This window comes from Nerophis lumbriciformis, linkage group LG34, assembly GCF_033978685.3.
Source record: "Nerophis lumbriciformis linkage group LG34, RoL_Nlum_v2.1, whole genome shotgun sequence".
Classification (NCBI taxonomy): domain Eukaryota; kingdom Metazoa; phylum Chordata; class Actinopteri; order Syngnathiformes; family Syngnathidae; genus Nerophis; species Nerophis lumbriciformis.
In genome coordinates this window covers 7,064,640-7,081,738 of record NC_084581.2, presented here as the reverse complement: position 1 = coordinate 7,081,738, position 17,099 = coordinate 7,064,640, and the positions used below count along the sequence as shown (strand labels likewise).

Below are 17,099 nucleotides of genomic sequence, written 5' to 3'. Positions count from 1 at the left end.
GAAGCTGAAGGGAACTGGGGTTTACATCAATGAACATCTTACAAAGAAGAACGCCGACATTGCAAGACAAGCCCGCATCCTCAGAAAAGAAAACAAGATACAATCAACATGGACACGGAACTACAAAATCATGATTCGGCTAAATGGACCATATGAAGAAGCCAAAGTTGTCACGATTCGAGAGCTCCGCGACTTGGATCAATATAGATGAGACATGCTAGACTTATGACTGACACGGCTCATCCTTGGCCGGAGACGGGGAAGGCTACGCAGCGAGAAGGTGAGACAACTGAGATTTAAACGTTTTCAAGAGCTGAATACATGGACTATAAACTATATGACTTTGAAAATGATGTTGACCCAGAAAACCATCTGTTCAACTCAATCAATGCTACTTGTGACTACTACACCGAGGAACAATTCAATGACAATGTTAGTTTAGATAATACATTTTCTTTAATACATTTCAACTGTATAAGAAATACACTATAGGGGTATTTATCGATCTTAAAAAAGCATTTGACACAATAGATCATTCTATATTATTGTCCAAGTTGTATTCATTTGGTGTGAGAGGAGTAGTTTTAGACTGGCTAAGAAGTTATTTAGATAATAGACAAGAGTTTGTGGATTTTGTGAGTAAATACATCTGAACAAATGAGGCTTGAAAGTGGAATTCCACAAGGTTCGGTTTTGGGACCAAAATTGTTTATTTTATATATTAATGATATGTGTGAGGTATCAAAGTTATTGAAATTTGTATTATTTGCGGACGACACCAACTTTTATAGTTCAGGACATGACTTAAAAGCATTATCAAACATTATTGAACAGGAAATGATTAAACTTAAGAGATGGTTTTATGTCAATAAATTATCATTAAATGTAAAAAAAACAAAGTTCATGATTTTTTGTAAGAAGAAAAGGGAGGAAACGATCAAACTGTCAATAGATGGAATTGATATTGAAAGGGTTTCTGAAGTTATATTTTTAGGAGTGATACTGGATGACGGTCTGACGTGGAAATCTCATATTGCACATGTACGGAAAAAGATGTCTAAGAGTATTTTTATATTAAATAAGGTAAAATATGTGTTAGATTATAGGGCAATGCGAATATTGTATTGTGCACTTATATTGCCATATATCAGCTACTGTGTGGAAGTGTGGGGGAACACATACAAGAGTAACATAAAGGCATTGTATCAACTACAGAAAAGAGCTATAACGATTATTCATAAAGTAGATTACTTAGAACACATATTGTTTATTAATTCGGGTTTATTGAAATTACAGGAGCTAGTAAAATTACAGACATTATGTGTCATGTTTAAGGCTAAAAGTAAAACATTACCAGCAAATTTACAAAAAAATGTTTGTCATCACTTCTGAGAATGAAGAGCATAGAAGAAAAGGTCATTTCCAACATCAGTATTCAAGGACAACTTTAAAACAAATGTGCATATCAGTGGTGGGGGTTAAACTATGGAATTCTCTTTACAATGAGATAAAAGATTGTAAAAATATATTCCAATTGAAAAATATATATAAAGACAGAACAATAAGATCATATGGACAGCCATAAGTGTTTACATTTTATATTTATTATTTTACCTATTTTTTGCCTGGTTTTGTATTTGTTTTGTATCATCCCGTGAGGTGTATATTACTACTTTTGTTTGTTTTGCTCGGTTTGTACTTCATGAAGTTTTGCACTTGTTGTGTTTTTTTGTGTTTTTTTTGTTTGTTTTCGTTATATTTGGATGTAATTGTTGGTTTATATGATATCATTAAGTAAGACTACATATTATGTTGAAGGGGGCAGGAAAATATAAGATTTTTCTTCATCCTGCTCCTTCTCAGGCATTGGTGTGTAAATGTATAATTTAATAATTGTGGTATAATTGTCTGTCGATCAAAGATGCACATCAATGAAGGAGATAAATAAAAATGAAATGAAATGAAAAAAAGTTCAGAGAATCTGGAGAAATCACTGCACGTAAGCGATAATATTACGGACCTTCAATCTCTCAGGCGGTACTGCATCAAAAAGTGACATCGGTGTGTAAAGGATATCACCACATGGGCTCAGGAACACTTCAGAAAACCACTGCCAGTAACTATAGTTGGTTGCTACATCTTTAAGTTAAAACTCTACTATGCAAAGCCAAAGCCATTTATTAACAACACCCAAAAACGCAACCAGCTTTGCTGGGCCCGAGTTCATCTATGATGGACTGATGCAAAGTGTAAAAGTGTTCTGTGGTCTGACGAGTCCACATTGCAAATTGTTTTCGGAAACTTTGGACGTTGTGTCCTTCGGAACAAAGAGGAAAGAACCATCCGGATTGTTATAGGCACAACGTTCAAAAGCCAGCATCTGTGATGGTATGGGGGTGTATTAGTGCCCAAGTCATGGGTAACTTACATATCTGTGAAGGCACCATTAATGCTGAAAGGTACATACAGGTTTTGGAGCAACATATGTTGCCATCCAAGCAACGTTATCATGGACGCCCCTGCTTATTTCAGCGAGACAATGCCAAGCCACGTGTTACAACAGCGTGGCTTTATAGTAAAAGAGTGTGGGTACTAGACTGGCCTGCCTGTAGTCCAGACCTGTCTCCCATTGAAAATGTGTGGCGCAATATGAAGCGTACAATATGACAATGGAGCCCCCGGACTGTTGAACAACTTAAGCTGTACATCAAACAAGAATGAGAAAGTATTCTACAGTTTGTACCTGAAAAGCTTAAAAAATTGGTCTCCTCAGTTACCAAACATTTACTGAGTGTCATTAAAAGGATAGACCATGTAACACAGTGGTAAAAATGCCCCTGTGACAACTTTTTTGCAATTTGTTGCTGCCATTAAATTCTAAGTTGATGATTATTTGCCAAAAAAAAAATTGTTTCTCAGTTCGAACAATAAATATCTTGACTTTGCAGTCTGTTTGTTTGAATAAAGGTTGAAAATGGTTTGCAAATCATTGTATTCTGTTTTTATTTACGAATTACACAACGTGCCAACTTCACTGGTTTTGAGTTTTGTAGATTAGGAGCCTTTGTAACCCGTTTTGAAATGTTTTTTATGCCGACTAATATATCGTGACATATATCGTTATCGCAAGAGGCTGGAATATATCATGATATAGATTTAAACAATATCGCCCGTCTCTACTGTGACTCTAATGAGGATAAGCAGTATAGAAAATGGATGGAGTTTTATGACCTAATCAACCTCAAATGAAAGAGGATAACGTTTAAAGCCCCTATTAAGAACTTTCAGTTTTGGTTGATTTTGGCAGTGCCAGAGGACCAAAGTGGTAATGTTTTGCCAGAAGAAGACCACATTTCCCATGAGGACTAGTGCATATAGCGTCATTCTGACATAATGTCCTCTGTAATATTGGCACAAATATTACCTCTCTAATGGCTATGCTGATGTTAAAGAGCAGACACTATGAAGAAATGATCTCGGATTGTATCGGGGTGGATGCAGGTCCGAAGCAAAGAAAGACAGACGAGAGAGTTTTGTCGAATGAAGTAGTGTGGAACTGCGAACTATCGAGCTGGTGGCTCTTTATTGCTACCACGCAAATTTCCGATGACTTACATTATCATTATTATTTTGATTTGAGTTGAGCATCTAAAGTTACTTACTAGTTTAGCAGGAACACAGCCAAGGCAGCATCGGCCGAAAACCCTCCTCAACTTTGAGCTCACGCCAGCAAGTGAAAGAAGGGGGCAATGTTTACCCCAAATGTCCTTTTATGTTTTGTTTATTTTGCTTGTTTTGGAGCTCCGGCCATGACAGCAGTAATTGCACGAAGGCGTTCTTCTTATTCTTTTGAGTTTTCTGGCGGCATGTAGGCGTTCATATCGACTTCCATCTTTTTAACGAGTGGGGAAAGGAGGAGTGACCCCCCCCCCACACACACACACAGACGTTATTCATATCAAACAATTGCTATACTTTTTAAATCAAACTTTCATTTATTTTTGAGTTTTAGTTTATTTGATGCATGTTTTGTACTATAACAAAAATCCCGGGAAATAAATGAGTACACTTTTTTTTTGTGTGCAAAAAAACAAATTCAGTATATAACTAGAACATAAATTGACATATCATCCTGACACATGACAGAACACAGTAGGACCAGCACCAATGTTGCTCGCCAACGGGGACAATAAAAATATCTGGGGTAAATTTGCCATTGCATTCATATTAAAGGGGAACATTATCACAATTTCAGAAGGGTTAAAACCATTAAAAATCATTTCCAAGTGGCTTATTTTATTTTTCGAAGTTGTTTTCAAAGTTTTACCCATCCCGCAATATCCCTAAAAAAAGCTTCAAAGTGCCTGATTTTAACCATCGTTATATACACCCGTCCATTTTCCTGTGACGTCACATAGTGAAGCCAACTCAAACAAACATGGCGCATAGAACAGCAAGCTATAGCGACATTAGCTCGGATTCAGACTCGGATTTCAGCGGCTTAAGCGATTCAACAGATTACGCATGTATTGAAACGGATGGTTGTAGTGTGGAGGCAGGTAGCGAAAACGAAATTGAAGAAGAAACTGAAGCTATTGAGCCATATTGGTTTGAACCGTATGCAAGCGAAACTGACGAAAACGACACGACAGCCAGCGACACGGGAGAAAGCGAGGACGAATTTGGCGATCGCCTTCTAACCAACGATTGGTATGTGTTTGTTTGGCATTAAAGGAAACTAACAACTATGAACTAGGTTTATAGCATATGAAATACATTTGGCAACAACATGCACTTTGAGAGTGCAGACAGCCCAATTTTCATCAATTAATATATTCTGTAGACATACCCTCATCCGCTCTCTTTTCCTGAAAGCTGATCTGTCCAATTTTGGAGTTGATGTCAGCAGGCCAGGGAAGCTAGGGTCGATATTCTTCTCTTGATCATCTTCGGTGGCATAAGGGACGGTGTGAGCCAAGACATCCAGGGGGTTTAGCTCGCTCGTCTGCGGGAACAAACTGCTGCCATTGCTTGCCGTGCTACCGAGTTCCTTTGTCCCTGAATTGCTCACACACTCCGGCAGATTCAATGGGGGTCTGGCGGCAGATTTCTTTGACTTTATCGTTGGAAATGCATCTGCTTTGAGTGTCGCAGGATATCCACACATTCTTGCCATCTCTGTCGTAGCATAGCTTTCGTCGGTAAAGTGTGCGGAACAAACGTCCAATTTCTTGCCACTTTCGCATCTTTGGGCTACTGGTGCAACTTAAATCCGTCCCTGTTCGTGTTGTTACACCTTCCGACAACACACCGACGAGGCATGATGTCTCCAAGGTACGGAAAACAGTCAAAAAAACGGAAAATAACAGAGCTGTTTTGACCCGGTGTTTAAGAAAATGGCGGATTTGTGATGATGTGACGTCATCGCTCCGAGAGCGAATACTAGAAAGGCGTTTAATTCGCCAAAATTCACCCATTTAGAGTTCGGAAATTGGTTAAAAAAATATATGGTCTTTTTTCTGCAACATCGAGGTATATATTGACGCTTACATAGGTCTGGTGATAATGTTCCCCTTTAAGGATGGAGCAAGAAGGGGATAGAAAAACGTTTGCGGGAACATTTTCTATGAAGCGCACTGTCATTCGTTAATTGACATTTTACATGCGCTACTTCAAACAAAATGGGATCATTCACAGACAAGGCTTGACCTAAGCAGACATGGATCTTATAATCGCCTTCCCTGTGTCCTGCAATAAAGTTTGTCTCTGAAAGCGCTAAAATGTAAATTGGAGCTCATGTTTCTTTTCAAGGCAATTTCAATCCTCTCGCTAAGAAACATTCATTTCCTAGATATCATTGTGTGTGTGTGTGTTTGCATGTGATCACTATAATGAAGCCAATATACTGTAGAGTGTTTCACCAATGAATGTGCGACAACGCCGCTTGTCCAATGTTGCGGACTGCATCCAACGAGCCCAAAGGTTAAATAGCCATTAAGATGCAGCGACTGCTTGTTTGCTGCTTTCCAGCACAGATTGCATTCTTGTTTTTCAATAAAAGTCCGCATCGCAAATTACAAGTTGTGGAGCTGCCGCGGTGTTCCCCTCTTGCACATTAATGCAACAGTTAACACGAGTTGATAAGACTCTTGAACGCATCATAATAATCCCCTCAATTCTCCCTAAATAAGGATTAACTCGCTGGAATATAAAGACAATATAACATGCATCCATAAACGTGGATTCATATGCAAAAGTGCAATATATTTATCTGTACAGTAATCTATTTATTTATATCTGCACCTTAATGCTCTTTTATACTGCATTACAACGAGCTAATGCAACAAAATTTCGTTCATATCTGTACTGTAGAGTTCAAATTTGAATGACAATAAAAGGAAGTCTAAGTCTAAGTATATCAATGTGTGTGTACACTAAAATCATACTTACTGTATATGCGCCAAGTGTAGGTGTTTACAGTACATCAAAGTCAACTAATACACTAGCATACGTCACTTTTGTCTGTCTCCTATGCTTACAGCAGATTGATACAGTAACTGTTACAAACTTTAATATACAACTGAATGAGAAGTTGTTTCTAAACTCTTGACTTGTACCGAATAATAAATGATTCCGAGAGGGACAATCAATGGAAAATGGATGGATGGATAAATTAAATTACATTAAATTATATTAAATTACGCATGAGAATGCAGTTAGACATCTAGGCCTAACATTAGTAAGCAATACAGTAAACAAATGTAAACAAGAGGAAATAAGATATGTTTGGAGCATACAGTTCGACAATAAGACATAATGGTAGTAAGTATTACAACAAACAAACTAACTAAACAAAATACAATGAAAACATTAAATACAATTAAATAAAAGATTACTCACGAGCATGCAGCTGGACATTGATGCCTAATATTATTATGCAATACAATAAACACCACTGGACAAAATTATTTAATGGTAGTATGCAAATTGGTTTATATAAATTTTAGAATATAATTATTATTATGGATTTAGGGCCTGATCTACTAAGATTCAAATACCATGCACTAAACAGTGTGAGCAAACTATAAAATTGCATGTACTATTAGTGGGCGTGTTGCATGTGATCTACTAAGACTGTGTGATAACTGTTCTAGACCGCCCTATTTAGAGCAGTGTTTCTTAACCATAGGGCCTCGAGCATACTTGCCAAAAATCCGGGAGACTCCCGAAATTCAGCGCCTCTCCCGAAAACCTCCCGGGACAAATTTTCTCCCGAAAATCTCCCGAAATTGAGGCGGAGCTGAAGGCCACGCCCCCTCCAGCTCCATGCGGACCTGAGTGACGTGTCGACAGGCTGTTTTCACGTCCGCTTTCCCACAATATAAACAGCATGCCTGCCCAATGACGTTATAACTGTAGAATGATTGAGGGCGAGTTCTTGGTTTATTGTTAGGCAGTTTCATTAACGTCCTCCCAGCGCGGCAACAACACACAACAACAGCAGTCACGTTTTCGTCTACCGTAAAGCAGTTTGTCTGCCGTAAACAGCAATGTTGTGACACTCTTAAACAGGGCAATACTGCCATCTACTGTACATGCTTATGTGACAATAACATCTACGGCTTTTAGAGAGTGCAGTGCACAACTGCACACACAACAAGGAGACGAAGCAGAATGCATCATCAGAGAGGGTGTTCAGCATGGTTAGAAAAATAGTGACAGAATAGAACAAGGATGGACAATTCAACCCTTAACTAAACAATGAGTAGATGAGTGTTATGTGTGTGTATATGTGTAAATAAATGAACACTGAAATTCAAATATTTCTCTTATATATATATATATATATATATATATATATATGTCTTAATAAGGTTATCCAAAAAATAGTGCTCGATACCGTAGTAGAGCGCAATATATGTATGTGTGGGGAAAAAAAATCACAAGACTATTTCATCTCTACAGGCCTGTTTCATGAGGGGGGTACCCTCAATCGTCAGGAGATTTTAATGGGAGCATTCGCATACCATGGTTTATATAGGGCACAGAGTGGGTGGGTACAGGCTGGCCTAGGGGCGTGGTGATTGGTTCATGTGTTACCTAGGAGGTGTTTACGTCTATGGCGGCATGTTGTTACAATTTCGCTGCGCTTGTTGAGGGATGACAGGTCTGGACGGTAGATAATAAACAGTTTCTCTTTCAAGCATAGGTTGCATCTTTTATTACCACTATTGTAAGGTGTGCTGGATGCAAGAATTTGCCATGTTATTGAATATTCAACATTATTGTCTTTGAGGTCCCAAATGTGTTTGCTGAGTTCTGTGGTATTTCGCAGGTTTTTGTTCCTGAAAGAAGCCTTGTGGTTGTTCCATCTGGTTTTGAATTCACCCTCGGTTAATCCTACATATGTGTCGGATGTGTTAATGTCCTTGCGTATTACCTTAGATTGGTAGACAACTGATGTTTGTAAGCATCCCCCGTTGAGGGGGCAACCTGATTGCCCCCGTTGAGGGGGCAACCTGATTGCCCCCTCAACGGGCAATCAGGTTGATTGATGCATTCAAATGTTTATTTCATTTAATTTTGATGATTTGAAGTGGCAACAAATGAAAATCCAAAATTCCGTGTGTCACAAAATTAGAATATTACTTAAGGCTAATACAAAAAAGGGATTTTTAGATATGTTGGCCAACTGAAAAGTATGAAAATGAAAAATATGAGCATGTAAAATACTCAATACTTGGTTGGAGCTCCTTTTGCCTCAATAACTGCGTTAATGCGGCGTGGCATGGAGTCGATGAGTTTCTGGCACTGCTCAGGTGTTATGAGAGCCCAGGTTGCTCTGATAGTGGCCTTCAACTCTTCTGCGTTTTTGGGTCTGGCATTCTGCATCTTCCTTTTCACAATACCCCACAGATTTTCTATGGGGCTAAGGTCAGGGGAGTTGGCGGGCCAATTTAGAACAGAAATACCATGGTCCGTAAACCAGGCACGGGTAGATTTTGCGCTGTGTGCAGGCGCCAAGTCCTGTTGGAACTTGAAATCTCCATCTCCATAGAGCAGGTCAGCAGCAGGAAGCATGAAGTGCTCTAAAACTTGCTGGTAGACGGCTGCGCTGACCCTGGATCTCAGGAAACAGAGTGGACCGACACCAGCAGATGACATGGCACCCCAAACCATCACCCAACCATGCAAATTTTGCATTTCCTTTGGAAATCGAGGTCCCAGAGTCTGGAGGAAGACAGGAGAGGCACAGGATCCACGTTGCCTGAAGTCTAGTGTAAAGTTTCCACCATCAGTGATGGTTTGGGGTGCCATGTCATCTGCTGCTGTCGGTCCACTCTGTTTCCTGAGATCCAGGGTCAACGCAGCCGTCTACCAGCAAGTTTTAGAGCACTTCATGCTTCCTGCTGCTGACCTGCTCTATGGAGATGGAGATTTCAAGTTCCAACAGGACTTGGCGCCTGCACACAGCGCAAAATCTACCCGTGCCTGATTTACGGACCATGGTATTTCTGTTCTAAATTGGCCCGCCAACTCCCCTGACCTTAGCCTCATAGAAAATCTGTGGGGTATTGTGAAAAGGAAGATGCAGAATGCCAGACCCAAAAACGCAGAAGAGTTGAAGGCCACTATCAGAGCAACCTGGGCTCTCATAACACCTGAGCAGTGCCAGAAACTCATCGACTCCATGCCACGCCGCATTAACGCAGTAATTGAGGCAAAAGGAGCTCCAACCAAGTATTGAGTATTGTACATGCTCATATTTTTCATTTTCATACTTTTCAGTTGGCCAACATTTCTAAAAATCCCTTTTTTGTATTAGCCTAAGTAATATTCTAATTTTGTGACACACGGAATTTTGGATTTTCATTTGTTGCCACTTCAAATCATCAAAATTAAATGAAATAAACATTTGAATGCATCAGTCTGTGTGCAATGAATAAATATAATGTACAAGTTACACCTTTTGAATGCAATTACTGAAATAAATCAAGTTTTTCAAAATATTCTAATTTACTGGCTTTTACCTGTATATATAGCTAGAATTCACTGAAAGTCAAGTATTTGTTATATATATATATATATATATATATGTATATGAAATACTTGACTTGGTGAATTCTAGCTGTAAATATACTCCTCCCCTCTTAACCACGCCCCCAACCACGCCCCCGCCCCCCGCACCCCACCTCCCGAAATCAGAGGTCTCAAGGTTGGCAAGTATGGCCTCGAGTCAAAGAATGTCTGTTTCTCAGCTGTGGTCCGTATGGGCCGCAGCGGTACTCAGTTGTAAAACCCTTTTTTACCACTTGTGGCATATAATGACAATTGAAAAAAAACAGAAGAAGTCTGGAGCTAAAATCATAAGAAGTTTCTTGAGCGCAAAAAATATGACTAAAGTGGTGAAGCTGTTATTTCATTTGCACTTTAATTTATTACACTTTGGTATGATATGGTATGGTATCAATTCATTTCGAACATGCATACATTTAAATGTGACACTTCATATTGCTCGAAGATTGTCATTTCTCTTAACAACATGTTCAATAAGGACTAGGAAGAAGTAAAGTGTATTTAATCCCACCCCTTTTCTACTTCATATACATTTCTAACACATATGTTCACTTCCTGCTCTCATCTTGTAACAAGGTTTACATTCTATGGTGAATTTCCAAATACAGCAGTTCTCTTTATAAGTCTTCAAATCAATTCTGATTCTCATAATGAGATTAATTGTATACAATTTTCAATAAAGTTCAAGATAATAATCAAAATTGTTCTTCTTTGTACGCAACCACTTTGAACAACCTCCTGAACTGAGTTATATCAGTACATTGTTTGATTTATTTGTTTAATTCATTCCATAATTTAATTCCATATACTAATATGCTAAACGTCTTAAGTGTTGTAAGTGTAAACAGATGTTTTAAATTAAGGTTATATTTCTCCTCTTTTGTTGAGAATAATGATTGTACATTCTTGGATAGCAGGTTAATAGTTTGCTCTGTACATAGTTTCGCTGTATGCAGCTACACCGAATCATTACATTTTAGTCATTTAGATTCCATAAATAAAGGATTTGTATGTTCTCTATATATGTATTATTTTATCTGCCATCTTTTGTAACACAGTTAGTGAATGTAGATCGCTTTTGTAATTATTTCCTCATGTTTCTACACAACAACTCAGATATGGTAACACTAGCAAGCAGTAGAAAATATGGAGTTATTTTCGGTCCAGAAAGTATTTTGCTTTATTCATTATTAAAATATTTTTTGCCACGTTATGGTGTATATTTGTATATGAGATTTACAGTTAAGTTTCTCATCTATTATTGTGCCCAGAAATGTGGTTTCTTTTACTCTATCAATGTTTTCTGTTCATAACCTTTATGGACAGAATTTCTAGGCCCAGTCAGGGCGTTGAGGGGATCTGGTTTGGTGGCTGCAGGATTAGGTCACTGCTATTTGCAGATGATGTGGTCCTGATGGCTTCCTCCGGCCAAGATCTTCAGCTCTCACTGGATCGGTTCGCAGCCGAGTGTGAAGCGACTGGGATGGGAATCAGCACCTCCAAGTCCGAGTCCATGGTTCTCTCCCGGAAAAGGGTGGAGTGCCATCTCCGGGTTGGGGAGGAGATCTTGCCCCAAGTGGAGGAGTTCAAGTACCTCGGAGTCTTGTTCACGAGTGGGGGAAGAGTGGATCGTGAGATCGACAGGCGGATTGGTGCGGCGTCTTCAGTAATGCGGACGCTGTATCGATCCGTTGTGGTGAAGAAGGAGCTGAGCCGGAAGGCAAAGCTCTCGATTTACCGGTCGATCTACGTTCCCATCCTCACCTATGGTCATGAGCTTTGGGTCATGACCGAAAGGACAAGATCACGGGTACAAGCGGCCGAAATGAGTTTCCTCCGCCGAGTGGCGGGGCTCTCCCTTAGAGATAGGGTGAGAAGCTCTGTCATTCGGGGGGAGCTCAAAGTAAAGCCGCTGCTCCTCCACATCGAGAGGAGCCAGATGAGGTGGTTCGGGCATCTGGTCAGGATGCCACCCGAACGCCTCCCTAGGAAGGTGTTTCGGGCACGTCCGACCGGTAGGAGGCCACGGGGAAGACCCAGGACACGCTGGGAAGACTATGTCTCCCGGCTGGCCTGGGAACGCCTCGGGATCCCCCGGGAGGAGCTGGACGAAGTGGCTGGGGAGAGGGAAGTCTGGGCTTCCCTGCTTAAGCTGCTGCCCCCGCGACCCGACCTCGGATAAGCGGAAGAAGATGGATGGATGGATGGATGTTTTCTCCGTTCATTTGTATTTATGTTTGACTTTCTCTTTAACTGTTACTGAAAAACATTATTTTAGTTTTACTGTGTTTCAAAGATAATCTATTTGTCAAGCAATTTCTTTAATTTCTTCATTTCTTCTGTTATTATTATAAAATACACTGAAGTTATTAGTTTTACGATGTGTTCATAATTAATACAGGAACTGTCTGTTCTGTCTTTTAAAAAAAATAAATTCTTCTGACCTGATACATGATAAACAAAACATGTTTTTCACCATGCAAAGAAACTATTTGCATCAAATAGCATCGATGTGTAACGTTTTAAAATCGTAACCCTTGTAAAATCGTCAACAAATATTTCCATTTATTGGTTAGTTAATGGGCCAAACTATATTGTGATATGAGTTTAGGTCCATATGGCCCAGCCCTACACTCATGTTTGCGACAGTGCTAGCACAGTTTTGGGATGTTCTGTGTTTAAATGAATGTTATAGTAGGCCTTATGAAGGCATTGTGTATGTATTAGAGATGCGCGGTTTGCGGGCACAACCGCAGAGTCCGCGGATTATCCGCGGATCGGGCGGATGAAATTTAAAAAAATTTGATTTTATCCGCGGGTCGGGTCGGGTCGGGTCGGGCGGTTGAAATAAAAAAAAATTAGATTTTAAATAGATTCAGGCGGGTGGCAGTTACACCAATTCGGAAATATATATACATAGTTAAATGTTGTTACCCACATACGAAAAACGAGCAGGCACCTGCTGCATATGCCACAACAGAAGAAAAAAAAAAAAAGAGATGGACACTTTTACGGAGCGGAGAAGGCCCCCGACGCCTCGCCGGGGTCCGGGACCGAGGCCCCTTCCCCCGAGAGGGCCCCACCGGGAGCCGTAGCTGAGGCGATCCGCGAGAAGGGCCCGACGCACGTCCAGGGTCACCACCGCGCCCACCGCACCGACACCCCGCCTCGTCCGCCTTCGCCGCGGCCGGCGTCACGCGCAGCAGGTAAGCAGCTTACCTGCCCGCCACCCCCCTGGCCGGGGGCTCGTAACAGGGGTCACTCCGCGCGCTCCGCCCGCGCAGCTTACCTGCCCGCTCACGAAAGGGGTGGGGCTCACCCTGGTTGATATAGACAGCAGGACGGTGGCCATGGACGTCGGAACCCGCTAAGGAGTGTGTAACAACCCACCTGCCGAATCAACTAGCCCTGAAAATGGATGGCGCTGGAGCGTTGGGCCCATACCCGGCCGTCGCCGGCAGCGAGACGCGCTTGGAGGTGCGCTCAGCGCGGCTCCCATATGATTGCGCACTGGTGTGCGTCTGGGTCGTGACAGCGTGGCACGCGAATGTCTGTGCTGCATTGGATCAGTCTCCTTTCTTTAACAGGCAAAAGCTTTATAACCTCACTAATGCCTTGCATCGTCTATATTAGATATATAACAACGGGCGGGTGCGGGCGGATGGCGGGCGGGTGCGGTTCTGATCAAATGTTACATCGGGTGGATGGCGGATGGTTGACGACTTTCTGATGCGGTTGCGGATGAAATAATTGCCTATCCGCGCATCTCTAGTATGTATGTATGTATGTACCTGTATGTATGCACATGTATGAGTGCACATGTGTACCTTGTTTGAGCGTTAATAATGAAATAATTGTGATATTTAGGACATTTTATAATTGCTCCTAAATTGTGTCTGTGCTACAAAAAATTTACTGTGCTACTATTTTTTTTCATTTAGTAGCAATGGTGCTACTAGTGCTGTGTCAGTTTGCAACTACTTTTTAGGCGTACTACTGTAAACAAGACACACACACAGCACCCACAGAACAATGATAAACCTTGATCAATTACTAAATAATTACATTTTAATCCTCTCCTCCCTGTATTGTGGCCGTTCTGATGATCAGCATATATTCGCTATATTCTTGAAGACAGACACGCTAAATAGATTGCCCATCTTATTCTGCTCACTTAAGAGCAGCATTCCATTGCACACAAGTTCAATAATTCAGGTTTAGTGTTTTTTCGAGTTTGCACAGGTTTTAGTACACGCAAACTTTCAGTGAAGCAGGCCCTCAATGTGCCAACACATTTGAGGTGTTTTTGTTTTTGTTTTTTTTATATTATTTTAAGTGCAAAAGCTGTCAGGACAAAAAATGGCGAGTACTTACTGACCATATTATTAGGTACACTTGCACATCTTGTATCAAATGATTTTTAGAGCCTCTCATGCACCCAAATATTGGAATCACTACAAAACGAAGACAAGTGTTATATGTGTTATATGTACATTATTATCATAATATATATATATGTGCAGCACATCAGTAAAGATGGCAGCACAATGGAAGAGGGGTTAGTGCATGTGCCTCACAATACGAAGGTCCTGAGTTCAATCCCGGGCTCGGGTTCTTTCTGTGTGGAGTTTGCATGTTCTGCCCGTGACTGCGTGGGTTCCCTCCGGGTACTCCGGTTTCCTCCCACCTCCAAAGACATGCACCTGGGGATAAGTTGATTGGCGACACTAAATTGGCCCTAGTGTGTGAATGTGAGTGTGAATGTTGTCTGTCTATCTGTGTTGGCCCTGCAATGAGGTGGCGACTTGTACAGGGTGTACCCCGCTTTCCACCCGAATGCAGCTGAGATAGGCTCCAACACCCCCCGTGAGCCCGAAAGGGACAAGCGGTAGAAAATGGATGGATGGACATCAGTGAAGATCAGTGAAGATTCAATATTTATTTTTGACGTCTAATGCAAACAAACGTTGTGAGCGATATCATCAGCGGTACAATGTGGGGTTATCTGTGGCGGTTGGCGAGCGATGCCATTTCCACACCACAGACTTTATGGCGACATAGATAAATTAAGCTTAGCTTTAGCCTCGGCGACCTGACTAAGGTGCCAACAAGGTGGTAATCTCGCAGATAAAAAGCGGCGTGCTCGGCGGAAAAGTTGAAAAACATGAAAGTCAGCCAATCTGCGGAATTAAAAAAAAAAAAAAAAAGGTTACGTTTGGGGGATGTAAAGCATAAGGAGCTAATGTTCCGGCATTTCTGAGAATGCTGATCAATAATTCATGTTGATAGAACTTCAAGGCTTTGCCAAAATATTTCAAGTCATCAGTCTTGGTAATAACAAACGATTTATGTGCACAAAAGTTACATCATGTTGCTGATGGACTTTTGAGTAGTGATTCAACCATTTTTGTTCCGGGCCTGATACCAAAGACTATAAAAATGGAACCCATTACCTCCCTGCTTAGCATCAAGGGTTGGAATTGAGGGTTAAATCACCAAAAATGATTCCCGAGCGCGGCCACCGCTGCTGCTCACTGCTCCCCTCACCTCCCAGGGGGTGGAACAAGGGTGATGGGTCAAATGCAGAGAGTAATTTCACCACACCTAGTGTGTGTGTGACTATCAGTGGAACTTTAACTTTTCTTTAACTTAACTGATGTGTCCTTTTGCTCAATTATGTGTTTATATTTAATACAGAGCAGTGCTTCCATCGTCAAAGCCATGTCTTTTTGCTCAATCATGTGATTTCTCCAAGCCAAACGAATCAAAATAATACTTTGGTGGCTTGAAAAGGTAGTACACACCTGACACTCTGTTGTGTCCTTTTGTCCAATGACGTGTTAATGTGTATTTAATACAGAACAATGATTACATTGGAAAAAAAACTACCAATAAAATCATGCATTTAAAGAAAAATATGTTTTAAAAACAGCATTCAGAAAGGTAATTACCTCGAACGACGATGGTGGTGGACTTTTTGGCCGGGTTGCCCACATTGTTGCTGGCCACGCAGCTGTACACGCCTGCCTCGTTCGAGCTAATAGCGGGCAGCGTGAGCGTGCCCCCTTTCACCATGCTCCTCTGCGGCAGGCTGTCGTTGGCGCTGACCCAGGTGAGGACCGGGGGAGGCTCGCCACCGGTGGTGATGCACACCAGAGACACTGTCTGGCCCGGGTTGACCACAATGGGGTCCTCCACCAGCAGCTTGATGGACGGCGAGGCTGGAAAGTGAGCGGGGAAATGGGTTTAGTGAAGAGATAAAGGCAAGGACTTTTGTAAAAAAAAAAAAAAACCAACAACTAACTTTTATCTTGATCAGTGCATATTGAATCTGATTAGTTCACTTTTGACACATAATTATTTCTCATATGCATTTTATTTATTTTTTAAAATGTATTGTTTTAATTTATTCAAAAAAATAATGAATAAACACTCATTTCACATGAAAAAAAAAAAAAAATTGTATCCGTTTATTTCTGCTGGTAATCTGTTTTAAATAATTACCAAACTTATTTCATAAGATGTATTGTATTATTTATTTGTTTCATTTTAGCATTGAATACTGTATACAAAATTTAGGATTTACTTTTTTGGTTGTATTGTTGTAAACAGTGTTAAATCCTGTTTCTTTTTAATAAGGTCCCCTTAAAATCTAAAAATAAAAATACATTGATAATAAAATATATTTATCAAATACTTTGTGGTGGTGACCTACAAAACTATAAATAAACAAAAATTGCCCATAATTCCCCAAAATAAATAAATAAAAGACAATAAAAAAAAGGGGTGTTCCAATACAACCTTTTCACTTACAATAAGATACCTGTCAAAACGTGGATCTTGGGGTTTGTTTTCCCGGAATGCAAAGAAAAGTTGGAGCCGGCAAGGCGTGAATGTACTGTAAGTACATATTTATTTAAACACTAACAAACTACAAAAAAAGGGTCATACATACTTTTATTATTTTGTAGTGTGAAATGTTAAAAAGGGTTTTCACAAGTGAAATTAGTCAAACAGATACA

General features: G+C 40.5%; 1 protein-coding gene across 4 annotated transcripts in view; it reads right to left on the bottom strand.

Annotated features, from left to right (window-relative positions):
• The window catches only part of LOC133576197 (MAM domain-containing glycosylphosphatidylinositol anchor protein 2-like), a 494,633-nt gene that overhangs the window by 242,721 nt on the left and 234,813 nt on the right, over nt 1-17,099 (bottom strand). For all 4 annotated transcript variants that reach the window (XM_061929249.1, XM_061929248.1, XM_061929251.1 and 1 more), the window contains exon 6: nt 16,029-16,298. In XM_061929249.1, the coding sequence (XP_061785233.1) occupies nt 16,029-16,298 (270 nt within the window). The remainder of the gene's footprint in view (nt 1-16,028; nt 16,299-17,099) is intronic.